General features: G+C 47.0%; 1 protein-coding gene across 1 annotated transcript in view; it reads right to left on the reverse strand.

The window, feature by feature from the left end:
- sspo (SCO-spondin) overlaps positions 1 to 17927 on the reverse strand; it is a gene marked incomplete at both ends in the record, with an annotated part of 82517 nt that extends 64590 nt beyond the window's left edge. Inside the window, 31 exons of the mRNA XM_080489978.1 lie at positions 97 to 246; positions 330 to 451; positions 528 to 642; positions 719 to 924; positions 1616 to 1825; positions 1914 to 2007; positions 2703 to 2852; positions 2963 to 3072; positions 3261 to 3388; positions 3543 to 3745; positions 4358 to 4492; positions 4988 to 5244; positions 5658 to 5752; positions 6685 to 6895; positions 8288 to 8543; positions 10986 to 11151; positions 12115 to 12333; positions 12468 to 12640; positions 12857 to 12998; positions 13241 to 13382; positions 13456 to 13699; positions 14525 to 14681; positions 14821 to 14946; positions 15130 to 15215; positions 15294 to 15452; positions 15641 to 15743; positions 15862 to 16085; positions 16345 to 16515; positions 16610 to 16692; positions 17021 to 17230; positions 17863 to 17927. Coding sequence (XP_080346104.1) covers positions 97 to 246; positions 330 to 451; positions 528 to 642; positions 719 to 924; positions 1616 to 1825; positions 1914 to 2007; positions 2703 to 2852; positions 2963 to 3072; positions 3261 to 3388; positions 3543 to 3745; positions 4358 to 4492; positions 4988 to 5244; positions 5658 to 5752; positions 6685 to 6895; positions 8288 to 8543; positions 10986 to 11151; positions 12115 to 12333; positions 12468 to 12640; positions 12857 to 12998; positions 13241 to 13382; positions 13456 to 13699; positions 14525 to 14681; positions 14821 to 14946; positions 15130 to 15215; positions 15294 to 15452; positions 15641 to 15743; positions 15862 to 16085; positions 16345 to 16515; positions 16610 to 16692; positions 17021 to 17230; positions 17863 to 17927 — 4912 coding nt within the window. The remainder of the gene's footprint in view (positions 1 to 96; positions 247 to 329; positions 452 to 527; positions 643 to 718; positions 925 to 1615; positions 1826 to 1913; positions 2008 to 2702; positions 2853 to 2962; positions 3073 to 3260; positions 3389 to 3542; positions 3746 to 4357; positions 4493 to 4987; positions 5245 to 5657; positions 5753 to 6684; positions 6896 to 8287; positions 8544 to 10985; positions 11152 to 12114; positions 12334 to 12467; positions 12641 to 12856; positions 12999 to 13240; positions 13383 to 13455; positions 13700 to 14524; positions 14682 to 14820; positions 14947 to 15129; positions 15216 to 15293; positions 15453 to 15640; positions 15744 to 15861; positions 16086 to 16344; positions 16516 to 16609; positions 16693 to 17020; positions 17231 to 17862) is intronic.
- Positions 17928 to 18174: the final 247 nt, after the last annotated feature.

Genomic DNA, 18174 nt, shown 5'->3' on the forward strand with positions numbered 1-18174 from the left:
ACCTGAATCAACTGCATTTAAAAGGCTGGTCTCACTGAAGTCAGGTGGTGAAAGTGCATCCAGAAAGCTGTGTAGTAGAATATATTCTGATCCTACCCGGGGTCGGGGTGACGGGGGGCGGCGGTGGGTAGCAGTTGGTCATGTTCTCGTCCTCTCTGCCTGGACAGTCTGCCGAGCCGTCACACAGCTGAGTCTCAGCCAGACAAGACCCGTCGGCACAGAGGAACTGACCGGGAGCACAGGTCACTGCAGGACGAGACGGGAGCAGAGAGGCATCAGCACAGACTGAAGCGTCACACGGAATTCCTCCTGGAACGGGAGTCTTTCACCTTTACTTGGACAGACGGCTTCATCCGTCCCCGAGGGACAGTCTGTGCGTCCGTCACACACTCTGTCTGCAGGGACACACTGATCCCCGGGACACTGAAACTCTCCCGGCGCACACACACACCTGCACACAGGGCAGGAAGTTACACTCCCTCCAGGATTAAAACGTCATAAGAACGGAAGCAGGAGTGAGAACACACCCCCTCTCATCGCTGAGGTCCCCGCAGTCGTCATGGCCGTCGCAGCGGTGCAGGTAGAGGATGCAGCGCCCGCCCGCACACAGGAACTCCCCGTCGTCACACACCACGCCGCAGTCTGCAGCGACACAAACAAACCTGACGCGACATGGACCCCACGCTCCTGCAAGATTCTCCCTGTTTAGATGTTTCACCTTGTTCGTCAGAGCCGTCGGCGAAGCCGCAGTCCAGCCGTCCGTCACACACCCGGCTGGCCGACACACACCTCCCGTTGGCACACTGGAACTCCCCCGGGGGACACAGGGGCCCGGGGGGGGCGGGGCCACAGAACTCCTCGTCCGAGTGGTCGGCACAGTCCGGGTGACCGTCACAGCGCAGAGCCAGGCTCAGACAGGGTCCGCTGCAGGGCGGAGGGGCGGTAATTACAGAAGAATCTCAACATTCAGTGCTGCCATGAACTTCCAGAGGAAAAACTGGAACTCAGGGATTCTTTCAATTGGTCTGCTCCACCACAGTAGTGAAACTATCATCCAGCAGAATAACTGCCTGTACTCTTAGCAACAAGCTTCTTCTTCTTCATACACGAGCTAAAATGAGCATTTACTCCCTGATCAATTTCAAATCAACCAGATTAAACCGCCATTTACATGATAAAGTGAAAACGCATCGTTTTTCCAGTCAGTGTACTAAAATTAACTAAAGTAAACTCAAATACACTTTAATCTCAGTCAAGTGAGTCCAAATTAATTGAATAAAACTCAACGCAAATCAACTATTCTCAGTTAATATACTAGTTAATCAGTTTAGTTAACTTTAACTTAATCCAGCTTTGACTGTTAGAAATTAAACATTTTAAAAATTGACTCCATTCAACTCAACTTAAACAGTGAAAGCTGAATAAAACTAAATCAGCTCAACCAAAATACACTTTACCTTTTTAACGGATCTGTTGAATTCAAATTAAACCTGAATTCGATTAAACTGGAGGAATCAACTGAGCTCAGCTAAATTCAACTGGTACAGTGAACTTAACTGGCCTACATTAACTCAGTCTAAACTTAAAAGGCGAACTTGAACTCAGCCTGACCCACCCGGGTCTGCCGGAACAGTGGAAGTGATCCGGGGGGCAGGTCGACGGGCAGACCTCATCCGAGCCGTCGCCACAGTCGTCCTGGTTGTCGCACGCCCACTGCGAGGGGATGCAGCGCCCCCCGGCGCAGGGAAACTCGGAGTCCAGACACGGGGGGGGAGGAGGGGGGCAGGAAACACCCTCGCACTGCCACAGCCCGTCCACACAGGAGCTGCAGCCACAAAGAAACACACACTTTCTGGATTCAGTCCACAAACGTCACCTGTTCCAGGCGTTGCAATGCTTCCAGAGGGGCTCACCAGTTCTGGCAGTGCCGGGCGACGGAGGAGCCGGGAGGGAACATGGAGCCCCCCCACTCACAGGGACACTGGGGGGGCTCCACGCAGCCGTCACCTGTCAACACATCAGGACAAACCTCCTCAATAGTGTCACCAAACTGTTATCCAGTACTTCCAATGAAAACTGTCTCCAACAGTCACCAAGAACAAAGTGCAGTAACACAATGAGCCAAAACATTAGAAGCACTAAGAGGTGAACAGAGAAACACTGGTTATCTCCAGGGACGCACTGATACTGCCTTTTTAAAGTACAAGAACAAGTACGAGTACGAACCTTTAGCACTTGGTGATAGCTAGGACCAATACGAGTACTTATTAAATGCCACAAGGCCTCATTTATACTGCATACATAATTGACATGCGAAGGCTATGCGTTTCCACAAACCTGAGCACCCACGCTCCGCATGCCAACAGTACGCACACCTCCAAGTACAAGTACTGCAGTCTTTAAGGCTGTTGGAGTTTGGTATCTGCGAGAAGCTAAAAGTTAGTCCTCGACTCATCCTTTAAAAGGTGGTATCAGTCCATCCGAGTTAAAACTGGTAAACCCTTTAAAATTGCTTCTAATGAACAGAAAAAGAAAGTGCATGTTTTTCATTCGTTTTTGCCCCTTGTGTTTCCTGTGAGAAACTGTAGTGCTGAAACTTCATGAATGTAAGGTATCAGTTTTTGTGTATACGGCAGAACTCTACGACTTCATGAGCTGCGTTGTTGTTGTTTTAAATGTTAAACTTTACTTGGTATGTTTACCGTGTCGTACGGTGCCAGCGGGGCAGAAGCAGCCCTCCACACAGGACAGCGCCGCACACTGAGAGTGAGGACTCGTCTCCACGCCAGGACACGTCCTGGAGCACGCCGCGCCGCAAGGCTCGTACACCAGCCCCTTCTCACACTGCAGAGCTGCAACACACACACACAGTAAGTTCTCTCACATCAGCTGCTTAGTTTGTGTGTGTGTGTGTGTGTGTGTGTGTGTGTGTGTGTGTGTGTGTTTTGAGTCTCTGACATACGACAGAGCTCCTGGGACCTCCAGCGGATGTAGACCCCCCGGCGGTTGCACTCCTCAGCGTAGGCGGCGATCGCCGTGCAGAGACACTCACAGTCCCCACCGGAGTCACAGCTACAACACACGCACGCACACACACACACACACACACACACACACACACACACACACACACACACACACACACACACACACACACTTTTAATATAAATGTGATGTATGTATGTATGGATCAATGGATGTAGGATGGATCAATGGATTGAAGGACGGATGAATGGACATATGGATGTTGGGACACTCACCCACAGGCGTCGAACACACACCAGTCGTAGTACTGCTGGAAGGGAACCTCCAGGTGACACGGCGAGAACAGTCCCTGCGTCAGCACGGCGCACTTCTTCCTGGCCCAGGTCATCCTGTACGGGTTCAGCTGAACACACAGCCGGGATCAGAACCACACACTCCACACACGTACAGTTATGTGTGTGTGTGTGTGTGTGTGTGCGTGTGTGTGTGTGTGTGTGTGTGTGTGTGTGTGTGTGTGTGTGTGTGTGTGTGTGTGTGTGTGTGTGTGTTGGACCTACAGCACAGGGGTCCCGCAGGTCCTGGTCGGCCACGTCGGGACAGGACGGGCTGACCTTCCAGGAGTTTCCAAACAGCTCTGCTGTGGACTCCACGATGCCCTGACGGGTGGTGAAATCGTTCTCCGTGTCGCCGTCGAAGTTCCCACACAGGCCTCCCACCCGGCCGCGCAGATGAGCCGCCAAACGCACGTACACACGCATTCCTGAGAAGAAGTTCCACGTCAAAACTTGTTTACAGTCAATTCTAATGTTCTTTTAAAGGGTTGGTGGAGCGGTTGTCTCCCAATCGGAAGGTCGCAGGCTCGATTCCCATCTCTTCTGGAGCGTCCTTGGGCAAGACACTCAACCCGGATGGATTAGCTGTTTTGCATGGCAACTGCCTTCATTGGAGTGTGTGTGTGTTACATACAGTAAAATAATAATATGCAACTAAAATACAAAATATGCTAAAAGAAGGTTCAAGGTAAGGGAAGTGTGACTGCCCAAAACGAAACAGCGATCAGAGATCATTAAAGCAGGTTTAATTATGTGTGTGTTAATAATTAAGTCCAGAATAATGGCAGCGGGAGACTTTGGACTCCTGAACACCAGGAGGAAGATGACTGGAAATATTCCAGCAAAAAAAAGTCAAAACAACCATTCTTAATGTTATTAGGTCATCATTACCAACAGCGCCCACTAGTGGCCCGACCATGAAAACGACATCCTTTTCAGCATTTCTGCCGTTGCCGTGTAAACGTGAAACTTCTCTGAAACAAAAACAGCAAAACGCTGCGTTTTGACCTGAAACGTTGTGGTTCCTTCCTGTTCATTACCTCCGTCCCACAGCAGCGTGACGCCGAGCCGAGATGACAGGGACACGAACAGGCCGACCCTCTCCAGAGTGAGACCGCTGCCACTGTAGGACCGCGGCAGAGTCACCGGCATCCCGTTCACCGTCACGGCTTTACCTGAGGGAGAGGAGAAACTGTGTGTTCAGAGAGCCGTTCACTGGAAACACGATATGCCTGCACAGGGAAAACCACAGCTTCTATGTGCTCAAATAATCACAGCTACTCATTCACAGTTTTAGTACAAATATCATTCCTTTATTTTGGGATATTTAATTCAATTGAGAAACAAATCCTGATTGACCAATGAATCGGACTTCATGCAAGTACACATCTGACTAAAGTCACATAATTCTGTTGGGAAATTGGCCTCATTTTATAAGACAATAAAAGAAAACAAATAAACTAAATGAATGAATGAATAAATTAATTTTAAAAAATATTAAAAAATGTATTAAATGAATTGCTCGCAAAAATAAATTACAATTATTCAAATAAATAAAATAAAATACTTAAATAAATAAATTAAATAACTTAAATTAAATATATTCGAAGCCAGCTGTGGGTTGTAAGGCCACGCTCCCACCCCCCGAGTTGCCCCCCTCCACCTCCCACCTCTCAGCAGGTGTATGACGGTGTTTCCCAGGCTGAGGGTGACCGACTTGGTGCAGGTGACCCCGGTGCTGCCACAGGGCACGTTCTCGGCCGTCACGCTGAAGGAGCCGCCCGTCTCTCTCGCCAGCACGTACTGGCAGTCGCCCAGGAAGGAGAAGCAGCGCCCGTCGAAGGTCACGTAGTGCGGGTCGCCGGTGGCCACGCACACGCCGGCACAGGCCAGCTGGCTGCAGTGCCAGCGCCGCTCCCGACACACACTGTGGCAAGAAGGCAAGCTTTAACCAGAACTGGGCTGCTTCATGAACATTAACCAGAATAAATGAATGAACATCACTAAAGACATGATAGAAATCTTCTGCTGTACACTGAGAAGGTGGAAAGATCGTATGTAAGCTGCCATTACTGTTGGAGTTGCTTTTTCTTTGAGTTGACTGTGTTGTGTTTGGTGCTCATCGATAGAATTCAATATTACACAATCACGTTCATGTGCACCGAGACACTAAAATTCACACTCAGCAAGTCATAAAGGCACTTTAGTAAAATTACACCAAAATCTGTCTTTGCCAAAGAATTCTGAAATAATTTCTGTTTTAAACTGATTTAAGAATAGCTTTTCTTCCCCACCTTATGTGAATCTGCCCGTCAATAAATGCTCCCTAAAGGACTTTACCACGTGTTGCAGTCTTTGGTGATGGTGTTGTTGCTGTAGTAGAGACGACCGTTGTGGTGACAAGGACATTCGTCAGGAGGAACACAGCGATCACTCTGAAAGGAATAAAAAAGTAATCCTAACCACAGTCCACCACAGTTACAGCACATTGCTAGAGAAATCAGTGAACCACAGTCGGATCAGTCTTGTAATACCAGTTTGTACCACAAGATGGTGCATTGAGTCATTCTAACAATACTGGGTTCAGTTCAAAAGACTGAGGACTCGTTCACACTGCAGGGAAATGCGACCTAACTCCGATGTTCTGCTCACCGTGACTCGTGTCTAACCTGTTTTTTGACCGTGTGAACGTTACAATCAGATTTTGTCACACCAGACCCAGGCCTCCATCATATGTGGCACCAAATCAGATATCTATCTGATGTCTTTAAACGCGACCGCCGTCTGAACGATCCAGTCTTAAGTATGCGGCTTCCACGTCACTGACTGACGAGCTTTTGCCGGCTCCTGTTGCACAACCACATAAACTCGCCGGCCAGCGTTGCCAGATTGGGCAGGTCTCCCCCAAATTCTCTGACCTTTTTCCTTTGTTTATTTAGTGCAGTTGTGTATTTATGATGTGTTCTTTAATACACGGGATAGTTTTACCGTTTTAACATGACTCCTACAGATGTTGAGATTTGGGCTGGTTTTTATTGAGGTGGGTGGAAACTCAACTTTTCTCAAACACTGCAAGAAGGATTAATTCCTCACAAACCGAGGTGGCGTGCTCTTCACTCTTTAACGTAACAGCACTTCTCTCGTTGTTTTTTTTGTCAACACGTGGGTCAAAACAAGGAAAAAAACTTCAATGTTTAGTATACTGTTTTCTGTGTACGACATAAATGGTTTTATTCCATTAAAACGGCCCCCACTAGTGGTCCCACATGCTAACTACATCATTTTCAGCGTTTCTGCCGTTTCTATGTAAATAGACATTGTTTCCCAAAAGAGAATGACGTGATAATCTGGACGGTGTTCCACCCACCAGCAGGACGGTCCCCTGAGGACAGACGCAGCCGGACAGGGGGTCCCTGCAGCCGGACTGGGGGCCCCCGGAGCCCCGCTGCTGGCCGGGGGGGTCCAGGCTGGAGCAGGTGAGCAGGCAGGAGCGCGGGGCGTAGACCAGAGAGCCGGGACAGCGGTTCAAGTCCTCGCAGTGCTCCTGGGTGCAGTTAAAGCGTCCACGCTCACACACACTGAGGAGGAAGAGGAGGGCAGGCCAGGAATTTAATTTGTTATGAAACATTTTATTGAGAGGAAGTGAGCAGGAGCAACATCTGAAGTCATTATATTGTCAATTATTTACCGTCAATCAAAATGAAGAAAAAAAAGGGCAAAGCAATTTAAAAAATAAGATACTTTAATTTTTCCCCCAATTTGTTACTCTTTCATATAATGTTTGATCATTTCCCTTTTTCTTTTCTTTTCTTCCAAAATACAAATTAGTGACAGTCACAGAATTCATGATACACACACGAGCTGTGCTAAAGATTTAAGAATAAGCTAAATTCTACTTCACTTCTGCTTTAAACTTCTCATACTCCTCTTGATTTACAGTTATTTAATGTGACTGAAGCATTTAACCTCAAAATAGATAAAAAAAATAACATTAAAATCTAAATACTTGATGAATTCAAATATAATCAAAGTTTATGCATTATTAGATGCAAACTGTCAAACAGTGGTGATTTATACAGTTTAGAGACGTTTCTAAGCTATTAATTGTAAAATATGTAAATAAGTCCTAAATTCACCTTGTTAATGAGTGCCCCGTAAAGACACGCTGATTTAGGTCAATTATATCCAGAGTAATAATTGTCTGATGGCAGAGTAACAGTCAGACCTTGCGGAGTCATAAAGGACAATAGACACTAAGTGGGTAATAAAATCCAGAAGAAGCCTCCTGATGTTCCTGCTAGTCGCCATGGAGGCCTTTAAAAGAGAGGGAGTGGTGATCTCTGTGTTTGTGCAGTGAAGAGACACGATGAAATCAACCTATCCTGAAGGAGAGAGCAGGAACATAGACAGATTTCATCAGAGCCCTCACACCACAGCCTGTGTACTTGCTTCCTCACGCACTTTGTGGACATTGTTTATTCACGATGCTATGAATGAGGATTTTATTGGTTTTTCCATTATTGGTCATTTTTGAGTCTTTTCCTGGTGATTGGTATGGATCTCCAAACTTTTTCACATAAAAAAAAATAAAATAAATACACATTTTATGCGCATAACGTGACAATCATACAAAAGCAAGTTTTGTCGGTGTAAACTCTACAAATGAGCCAGTAGATGAGGATCAGAGTACGAGGAGTTGGAGCAGCTCTGGGCAGTGTTATTGATTTAAGGTGGTCTGGATCCTTCAGGTGATCATGATGGTGGTCATAATGTTATGGCTGATTGAAGAGGCTGCGTGAGACAAACAAATACGCTGAAGCTCTGCCAGTGTTATATTGTAGCTTTGTTATTTATCACAGAACCATAAAAGCTGCACAGACGGTAATAAAGCTGTTTGTTTTATGAGCTGCTGTTAAATCTGCCTCACGGATCAGAGCAGGAGCGTCGGACCTGAGATGTGGGTCACCCACCAGATGTTACAGCTGTTCTGCACCACGGCTCCGGGGGAGTGCGTCTGGTCTCCTTGCACACAGGGGCACAGAGAAGCCGCCACACACTGGCCCTGGGGGTCCTGGACCAGTCCGGGGGGGCACTGGCAGCCCGGCACGCAGACCCTGTGGCCCCCGTCGCCCTCGTCGCAGCTCCAGCCCTGTCGCAGGTCCGAGCAGGACGCCCCGCAAGCCCGACCACACTCCTGGTACACCTGACCCCCTGAACACTGCATGGCTGGGCAACAAGGAGAGAGGGGGGGGGATTACATCATCTGAGTGGATACTGGGGGGGCAAATACTTTACAGCCGAGGTGTCAGTTTCATCTTGAGTGAACCAGACTGGTAGAATAGCGCCACAATAACCTTTTTATTCCTTGTGTTGGAGACTAGACGTGATGAAATCCTCTTTATTTTCACAAAACTGAAAAATTACTACAATTTCAACATTAAGCCAAGTCAATGAATCCTTCATGTGCAAAATACTGCGAAATGTCCAAAAAACCTTCTCCTATAGCCGTTTCAATTTGCAATTGAACCAACTACTGATTAAAAAAAAATTATATATATATATATATATATATATATATATATATATATATATATATATATATATATATATATAATTTTTTATGACGATATCAACATTTTAGTATATATATATATATACTAAAATGTTGATATCGTCATTCAGAACACGCTGCTTGAATTAAAACTTGTCTTAAACGCAGATAAGTCGAAGCTTATGTTCTTCAGCAGGTCAAAGAGTGCTTCACAAAATGTTCCTGAATTGTCTTCTGTTACGTAAAAATGTAAAGGGGGATTTGTCACATTTTGGCCGAGATTATTTACGTAAATTGTAAATAAAAGTGGACCTAGCACGGAGCCCTGCGGCACACCCTTGTGGACGGGTATAAAATGTGAGCATACCCCGTCATGTCTTATGCACTGCGCCCGACTGCTCAGATAATTGGAGAACCAAGCAACTGCTTCTTCTGAGAGACCTGAGCTCAGAAGTCTGAGTTTTAGAATATCATGGTCGACGGTGTCAAAAGCTTTGGACAAATCTATCCAAAGTGCAGCACAGTGCTGTTTCTTGTCAAGTGCTACAGAAAGATCATTTACCACTTTCAGTGCAGCTGTGACAGTGCTATGCCTTTTTCTGAAACCTGGTTGAAAAGGAGATAAAATGTCATTAGTGTATAAAAACTCCTCAAGCTGATCACTCACAAGAGATTCAAGGATTTTAACCAGAACTGACAGATTCGATAAAGGCCTAGAGTTGTTTAAAATACTCGGGTCGCCCCCTTTCAGTAAAGGGAGGACAAAGGCAGACTTCCAAATCCTTGGAATTTCCTTGTAAATCACTGTGAGGTTAAAAAGATATGCAAGTGGCTTTGCTACAAAATCAGCAGCTTGCTTCAAGAAATAAGGGTCCAACAAGTCTGGTCCTGAAGGTTTTCTAGGATCGAGCTTTTTAAAGGCATTATGAACATCCTGCACAGAGAAGACCGGTAAACACTGACACATCAGAACCTGGTTTCACGGCGATAGAGCAAGATGAATCGAATAGGGATCCAGAAGAAACGAAATGCTTGTTAAAACAATTCATTAATTCCATTTTGTCATGAATAGCAACAGATTCCTTCATAACAAAAGTAGGCAGAGCTGGAGAAGTTTTGCTGACAGAAAGTGATTTTATAACTTTCCAAAATCTTCTTGGATCATTTCAATGTCAATGTAGTGACAGACAAATAATACTTTGATTTGGCTTTCTTAATAGACGAGGAACATTTGTTTCTTCATTCTCTTTAAAAGCACACCGGGGTTTTGATTTGGGGATTTTAGAGTCTCTGTTTGCAGCAACAACACAACGGTCACTGAAGTCATTGCAAGAAAAACACCAACAGCTGAAACTTTGTGAGGAACGTTTGCCAAGATCAGATCAATGAGCGTTGATCTCTCAGGGTTTTTATGATTTGGGCGAGTTGGTGAATTAATCAACTGGGTCAGATTGACAGAGTCACAAAATCACCAGTAAAGAGGATTTCAATATAATTTAAGTCTCGATAAAAGTTACAACAACGCATTACTCATGGCAGATGGGGCCTATAACAACCAACCACTGAGTCCTTACAAATTTCTAAGCTCACTGCGACGGAATTCCAGTTGTTTGGTAATTGATTCAGACAGAATTACCTGAAATTTTGATTTAACAAACATAGCAACACCCCCACATTTCTTTGGTCTGTCTACATTAAAAACACCGTATCCAGTAATACTAGTATCTTCATCAGTAACTGATTTTGTTAGCCATGTTTGTTCGTCATGTTTCAGATATAACAACAATGTCAGCACCAGTTGATTTCGCCCATATCCTATCACTTAGAACGCAACGAAGGTATTCCGTTTTCACTTGAGAACATAGCCACACGAGCCGGCCCCTGAGCTTCAGGAGGTTTAATCAATGATGGTCTTGAGTCTTATGTACCTTATCTGTGGAGGGATTTTAGCACCTGATGTGAATAAAACCAACAAAATCAGAGAAATCCATGTAGAAAATAAACTATAACAAGAGAGTTCTTATCCATACATTTTGTGCCTGCGGAGAACTTGACTAACTCGTCCATTCTTTGGTTCATTGGAGTATTTCAGGACATCTGCAGGTTGTACTACTTACGGCAGAAGGTGTGGTTCCTCCAGGGCGTGCTCGCGCCCTCCTGGGCGCAGTGCCGGGCGTACGCCGTGAGGACGGTGCAGTGGCACGCCCTGTGGGGGGCACAGCCGCAAACCTCGGACAGGCACAGACGGAAGTAAGGATCCCTGTCCACCACGTCGTGACACGGCTGCACAGAGAAGGAAGACACTCCTGTGAATGAAAGGTCAACATCCCCTGAATCTAATGAGCGTATCACGATGAGGCTCTGCAGAAAGCCAGAGAACAAGCCGATCAATACTACCAGAGAGGGAAGCCCTCGTCTATCAGATATGGTCATATCAAATATGTCTCAGAGGAAGATAGAATGTTTTCCTCCTTCACTTTGACGGCCTGCTGCTTCACCTGGAGCTTTGAGACGATCACACAAACTACTGCAGAGGATTCTGGGAAACCAGTGGAAATGTCTGGAGAAACTGATAAATCTGAAATGGATCGAAAGGCCTAAAGTACAGCCGGCAGGAAGGCAATTACAAGAAAGTGATTGAAACTAGAAAAACCAACAGTGGACGAGTGGATTGATATTATATATGATGTTTTTAAGATGGGAAGAATTACATTTGCCATAAGACTGCAACAAAATGTGTCTTTGAAAAGATGGATTTAGTATATTAAACCAGTGAGGCCATCTTTTGCAGAATGTTAAACTGCATGGTTCCTTTTTCATGTTCTGGCCAGGTTCACTTCATGATCAAAGGTTTTCCTTTTATTTTTAATTTTTTAATACCAGTATGCACCCATGTTTCCCTGTTCTAGGGAGTGTAGTTATATAGTGGTAAGATTTTAGTTAGAGTGGGTACTATAAGATGGTGGAAGGACCAATCATTCATGTACTATTTATACAGGTTTGGGTGTCTTGTGGAGATTTAACTGTAATGTACAGATGATATGTGGAGAGTTTTGTGAACCATGAAAATACCAATAAAAAAAAGAATTGGAAAAAAAAAGAAATGCCTAAAGTAAAAGACCCAAAAAGAGCTAAAATAACTAAAACTGCTTCGAAAGCAAAATGTATTTGGTGGGAGGAGGGAGCCGCTTCTTTTTGAGTCATGAAGGTTGCCGATCTCTGAGGACCTGGAGGTCCGGTGCTGACCTGGAACACGGAGCTGTGTAGGACGGCACACAGGGTCTCTGCGAAGCCCCTCCTCTGGCTGTAGGTGGAGCAGGGGTCCGGGGGGGCTCCCGGGGGCAGGCTGCACTGCTCCGTCAGGAATTTACCGGCGAAGGACCACACGCTGCTCTCCACGTCGCCGTCCGGAGTGGTGAAGTCGTCCAGCTGGCTCCAGGTCAGAGTCCCACACAGACCGCGGACCTGAAACACACCAGGAGGACTCGGGTCTCTGGTTTGGTCGTGTTCATGAGTGACAGCAGTCGTGCGGCTCGTGGTGAGGATCACTGAAACAGGATCACTGAAACAGAGCGGAAGCGAGAGCGTCTGGACGTCACCTTGTGAGCAAAGCCCGGCTGCAGGCTGATGAGGATCAGGGGTCCGTGGAGGTACCAGAGCAGCTGGGCTCCAAAGGTCTGGACCAGGAGGAATGAGGACGACGGCTTGCGAACAACCAGGTCTCCTGTTACGGCGGGTAGCGCCTCCCTCTGGTCATTCAGCATCACTGCACCTGAGAGTCACCAGAGTGCTGTAAGCGACTGGATCTGACGTGAAGATGATGTGGAGACTTTGTGGTGCAAATCAGTGGCGGGCATTAATTACACACGACTGATTTACACTGAATCCACTTTTACAGACTTTGCATTTAGTTTGTGCAACACAACATCGGAACTTTAAAACCTCTTGGCCTCAGACGTCTTGATGTGAATCTGTGGCAGTGACTCACCGGTGTCAGTGATGGTGACTGTGGTGCGAAGGGCTGTGACTGACACCTCCTTCAGACACCCTCCTCCTCCTCCTCCTCCTCCTACTCCTGCCGTGCACTCCCCACAGCGCACGCTCACCACCAGCTTCCTGTCCACAAAGTCCTGAACACCAAACGTACCACATAGAACGTAACAGACGGTGTCTGGCGAATACAAACTGGTGAAGAATTTCATGTTTTTGTCACATGGAAACACAAAGCAGCTTCTTTTTCTTTCTGTGGTTCGATTTTGAACCAATTGACGTCTTTCATTTGTGTTTATTAGATAAACCAGTAAAAAAACACATTACAATCATCATGAAATGATGTTCATGTTTGTAGCAAGGTGTATTCAGAGCGTCTCACCTCCACGGCGATGAAGGGGCAGTCGCCCCCCTGCAGTGAGTACCTCTTTTTATCAAAGGTTGTGACCTGCAGCGCCCCCATCAGGCTGCACTGAGCCGAACACTTCTCCCTGGAGCACTGCCACTGACCTGCTCTGCATATACTGGGAGGAAGGAGGGGGAGTCAGGGAGGAAGAGGAGGAGGAAGATGAAGAGGAGGAGGAGGAGCCATCTCACCAGGTGTTGCATCTCTGCTGTATAGTGTCTCCTGCCTGGTAGGAGCGTCTCCGGTGGAAACAGGGACATTGGTCTGGCTGCAGACACAGGCCCTGGTGCAGGTACAGGCCGGGGGGACACTCGCAGCCCCCCACACACTCCTCCCTGCAGCGGGCAGGAGGCCCGGGGGGCTGGGGGGAGGCGCAGCTGGGGGCGCAGGAGGACACACAGTCTGAGAAGACCTGACCTCCGGGACAGACCCGAGCTGCAGAGGACACAGAGCGAGGACCACGTCAAGGGAAACTACTTTTCTCAAACACGTCCATCTGCTCACACTGCTTTTAAAAGTACACAATGTGAAACTGACGTATTCCACTTTTACACATTAGGTGGCAGCAGCAAGTACTGTTAGCTGATTAGCATGTAGCCTCTATTCTCAGAACCACCGCACATTTCAATGATTTTTTTTGTGTACAGTTGCATCAAGTATCATTTAGTGAAGTCAATCGTCTGCCTCTGATTGGCCTTTGTAATCACGTATTGACACAGTTACCATGGCAGCACCTGAACCTTCTAATTTCGATGCCAAAAGACACGCTGACACACACTTTAGCTTCTAATTTTAGCATGAGCCATTTTAGCTTTTTACATTAGCGGTACTGAACTATTTCAGCAGTACTTAGCTGCTTTATTTTTTTATTTTGTCATATTTAGACTTTTTATCTCTTTATTTTAGCAGTACTTAGCAAATGTAGCTTCACGTTCTAGCAGCATTTCGCTACTTGAGCTTTTATTTATAGCGGTAATTAACCATATTAGCAGCACTTAGCTGCTTTATCTTTTTATTTTAAAAGTACTTAGACATTTTAGCTTCTTATTTTTACAGTATTTAACCATTTCAGCATTTTATTTAGTTGTTTTAGCAATTTTTTGACATTTTAGTTAACTACCCTTTAGCTGTTTGCCACTATTGAGCTTAATTTACCAGTTTTAGGAATATAGCTGTTTCTGTACAGTTTACACAGATGAACTGGAAGACATGTTCTGAAAGGCGGAGACGGAGACGGAGAGCCGTTTCAGACGCCTTTACCACAGAGGGTGTCTGTCCTCCACGTTATGACCACGTGCAGCTGGGCACACTCCCGGGCGTAGCTGGCCAGCGTGTCGCACACGGCGCCCTGCCGGTCAGAGGGCGGCAGGCTGCAGTACAGGTACAGACAGGAGTCTGTGTAGACCGCCGGGTCCAGCTGAAGGACAAACACATTTCATGGTTATTCATCTGGAGACACCGGCAGCGTGCTCAGTGTGTGTGTGTGTGTGTGTGTGTGTGTGTGTGTGTGTGTGTGTGTGTGTGTGTGTGTGTGTGTGTGTGTGTGTGGTTCTGACCCGGTGGTGACAGTGTGTGAAGGGGCTCTCTAGTAGTCGGTGACACTCTGATTCTGCTCGTCGTCGTAGACCTTCGTCTGCTGCGACGTCACAACTGTGACCGAGCTCTGCCGCGTCGCTGCAGTCCTGAAAGGAGCACGGGGACGCACACATCAGATATATACGCACTCAGATACACACACAGATACACTGAAATACACACTGAAATACACTCAGATACAGACACATATATATGTGAGACACTGTTGAGATGTAAGCAGCAGACAGTGAAGCTATGATCTTTTAAAAAAAAAAAAAGTCATGAGCTACTTCATTGCGTTGGTCTGGAACTTTCCAGGAGTTTCCGAAGCTGGCGGCGTACAGCGACACCGAGCCGCTCATGGCGGTGAAGTCATCTGCAGAAACAGAGTTTTTATGAAACCATCGACAGCGTGAAGAGTTTTATGAAGGAGAAGAAGAGGAGGTGGGCCCACCTTCGGGGTCGTTGTTGTAGACTCCACAGAGCCCCCTGGTGGCCCCCAGGTGCTCCGCGGTCACCGTCAGGTACACCGTGCTGTCCAGGTCAAACTTCAGCCTCACCCCGAGGCCGCTCTCCACGAACAGGAAGTCGCCTAGCCAGCGGACGCTCACTCCTGAAACAGAGAGGAAAATAACCAACAGTTCAAGAGTGTGATGATTGTTGAATCGGCACGCTGATGGATCACCGGACCACCCGATCTGATTGTGTCAACAGGGTCTGACTGAACAGCCTCATGGGAATCAGATTACTTAACACGAGGCGCTTGTTTGAAACAAAATTTATGAAAAAGCTTCAATTTACCATTCTGAAAGAGCGGCTCTCCATTCGGGACAACCAGGTTGTTGAGGGTCAAATTTCTGTGCTGAACTGAAACCAAGTCTAGACCCAGCATCATCCTCAGCGCCTGTAAGCCACACACACACTCACACACTGAGCTCAGATAGAAAACAGCTAGAATCCAATATCAGAACAGACGTGACAGGGAATCTGTGCCGTGTCATTGAAACGCTTGATTGGCGGACCTTGCTGCAGTGTCCTCGCCCATCGCACAACGCGCTGATGTACACGGCCCAGGTACCGTCTGCAGACGAGGCCAGCAGATACGTGCAGCCGCCCTGGAAGTGGAAGTGTCGCCCATCAAAGGTTCGGTAGTGAGCTCCCCCCCAGGACGAGCATGTGGCCGAGCCCTGAGGGAGACGAGCGCTCCCCAGCAGAGCGCCTCGTACCCGGGGGGATGACTGCGAGTCTGAAAGGAGAAAGACCAGAAAGAAATCTGTGTTTTACTCACATTATGAGGTCCAAAAGCTGAGATCCAACTACACTTATCTGCTTTAACAAACCTGGAACAGAACTAAATACTAGACCTCACAGCTACTGACATTACGCCAAAGGTAAAATTCAGTTTTAGGGTTAATGGATACAGAGAATTGAAAATTAAATTCCCCCTACTGGCAACCCACTGCCCCCAGCCCCTCCTGAAACTGTCACACCCTGTCCTCTCCGACCTGGAAGCAGTGTGTAGGTGCAGGACAAGCAGGCATGGTCCGAGGCGTTCCTCCAGCTCAGCCCCCACAGGCTGCTGCAGCACTGCTCCATGGACATCAGGGACGAGTTGTGAACTCCGGGGAACTCCTCGCAGCTCCACGTGGAGAAGCACTGACCCCGCACACCCACACCTAGGTCCAGACCGCAGGGGGATTTCATCAGAGGATCATAAAGAACAGGGTCACGATGAGTATGTGAGGAGTTCTGTATGAAAGCTGGGCTCACCTTCAGTGCAGCGGGCTCCTCCCCAGCCTTCACAGCAGCTCCTCACCGTCCGGTTCACCCTGGAATTCTCCATTTCAGGAGGTCTGAGGAGGAAATGAGTCAGAAGAGCCACAGAGTTTACCTGTTTCACTACATTCTAATGAGCTCCGGTGCAGAGAAAATGGCGGTGCACTAAATTATCTTGGATTTGTGGATCGATGATGAATTCTGGAAGCGTTCCTGAGTCCCAGGCATTAATCTCGAGAACTGAGTCGTGTCTATTTGTTTGAAAACGTCGTTTGTCAGATTGCGGAAAAATGTGCTGAAAAACACAGCAAACCCTCTGAAAACGTTGCCCGCGTAAACGTGAAACTTTTCTGAAATGAAAAAGCAAAAACGATGCGTATTGACTTGGTGTAAACGGGGCCTTACTTGTAGAGGAAGCAGGAGGCTCTTGGCCCCTGCTGTTTGTAGTACAGAGCGATGCCGTCGTCGCCGCCGTGCCGGGCGCGCATCCTGTCCACGTCCAGCCTCCAGCCCTGTGTGTTGTACTGGTAGACCTCCGAGCAGCTCGCCTCAAGCTGCAGGCGGGGGGACAGCACTCGATCCACCCTCTCCTCCACCACGTGTTCACACCAGTGCCTGCAACGTCAAACATCCAACAACTCCAGAGAAACAGCTTCTTCAGAGGGGCAGATCCATGGAGCGTTTGTGTGAACTGATGTAAATGACAAGTAAAAGCCAGTATGGGAAAGGTTTTGACCTTTAACAGGCAAAAGCATGAATATAGAAAAGTTATTAGACAGATTTCGTTCAAAATGCGTTCAGTTTCTTAAACTTGCATTCTATTTCTGTCTGAACAGTGTTGATGGTCAGTGCATCAAAGTCTGGAGGGACTTTTGTTGTGCCAATTCTCAAAACAGATCTGAGGTGTTGGTGTGTGAACTTGGATCTGTGATGGCTTTGTTGTTTCCCGGCCCGGAGTGAAACCCTCCTAACCCTGGTGTTTCTCCTCTTGATATTTATTCAGAACATAATAACGTCCACCTGCTGCTGATTCATGACGTCACATAATACTCGCCCGGCTGTATTGGGGGTATTCTTTTACAAGTACCAGTACTCTGTGCAGTATCAGACCTGATACCTCATTCTGGTGTCAGTGCACCCATAGTTTTTACTAGTTACCACTACAGAGAAGGAATGCTACATTCCTACACCGTCAAACTGGGAACATCCCAGAGGGAAAAGGTGTTCGGGAGACTGAACGTTCTCACCCCGTCGCCGTCACTGTCTGCAGACCGAGCAGAGCCAGGAGTAAAATCCCCACAACTTCATCCATCGTCAGTGAAATATCTGTAGAAAAAAAAAAAAAAGACAAACTATGCAAGATCACTTTCAAATCATTCACGTTCAAAAAGATGAGCGACTAGAGATGAGAGACATCCCCCAACATGGAAGTCAATGAAATCCACTCACTGAGCACATCGGGTAAACATGTTCACCTCCTGGTTAATCAAAATGTCTCACAAGCTCATCGCATAAACAGTGCTCCAAGAAATCACCTTGTGAAGACGAGGGGAGTGTCA

Source organism: Lipophrys pholis (genome assembly GCF_963383615.2).
Source record: "Lipophrys pholis genome assembly, chromosome: 20".
Taxonomy (NCBI): Eukaryota; Metazoa; Chordata; class Actinopteri; order Blenniiformes; family Blenniidae; genus Lipophrys; species Lipophrys pholis.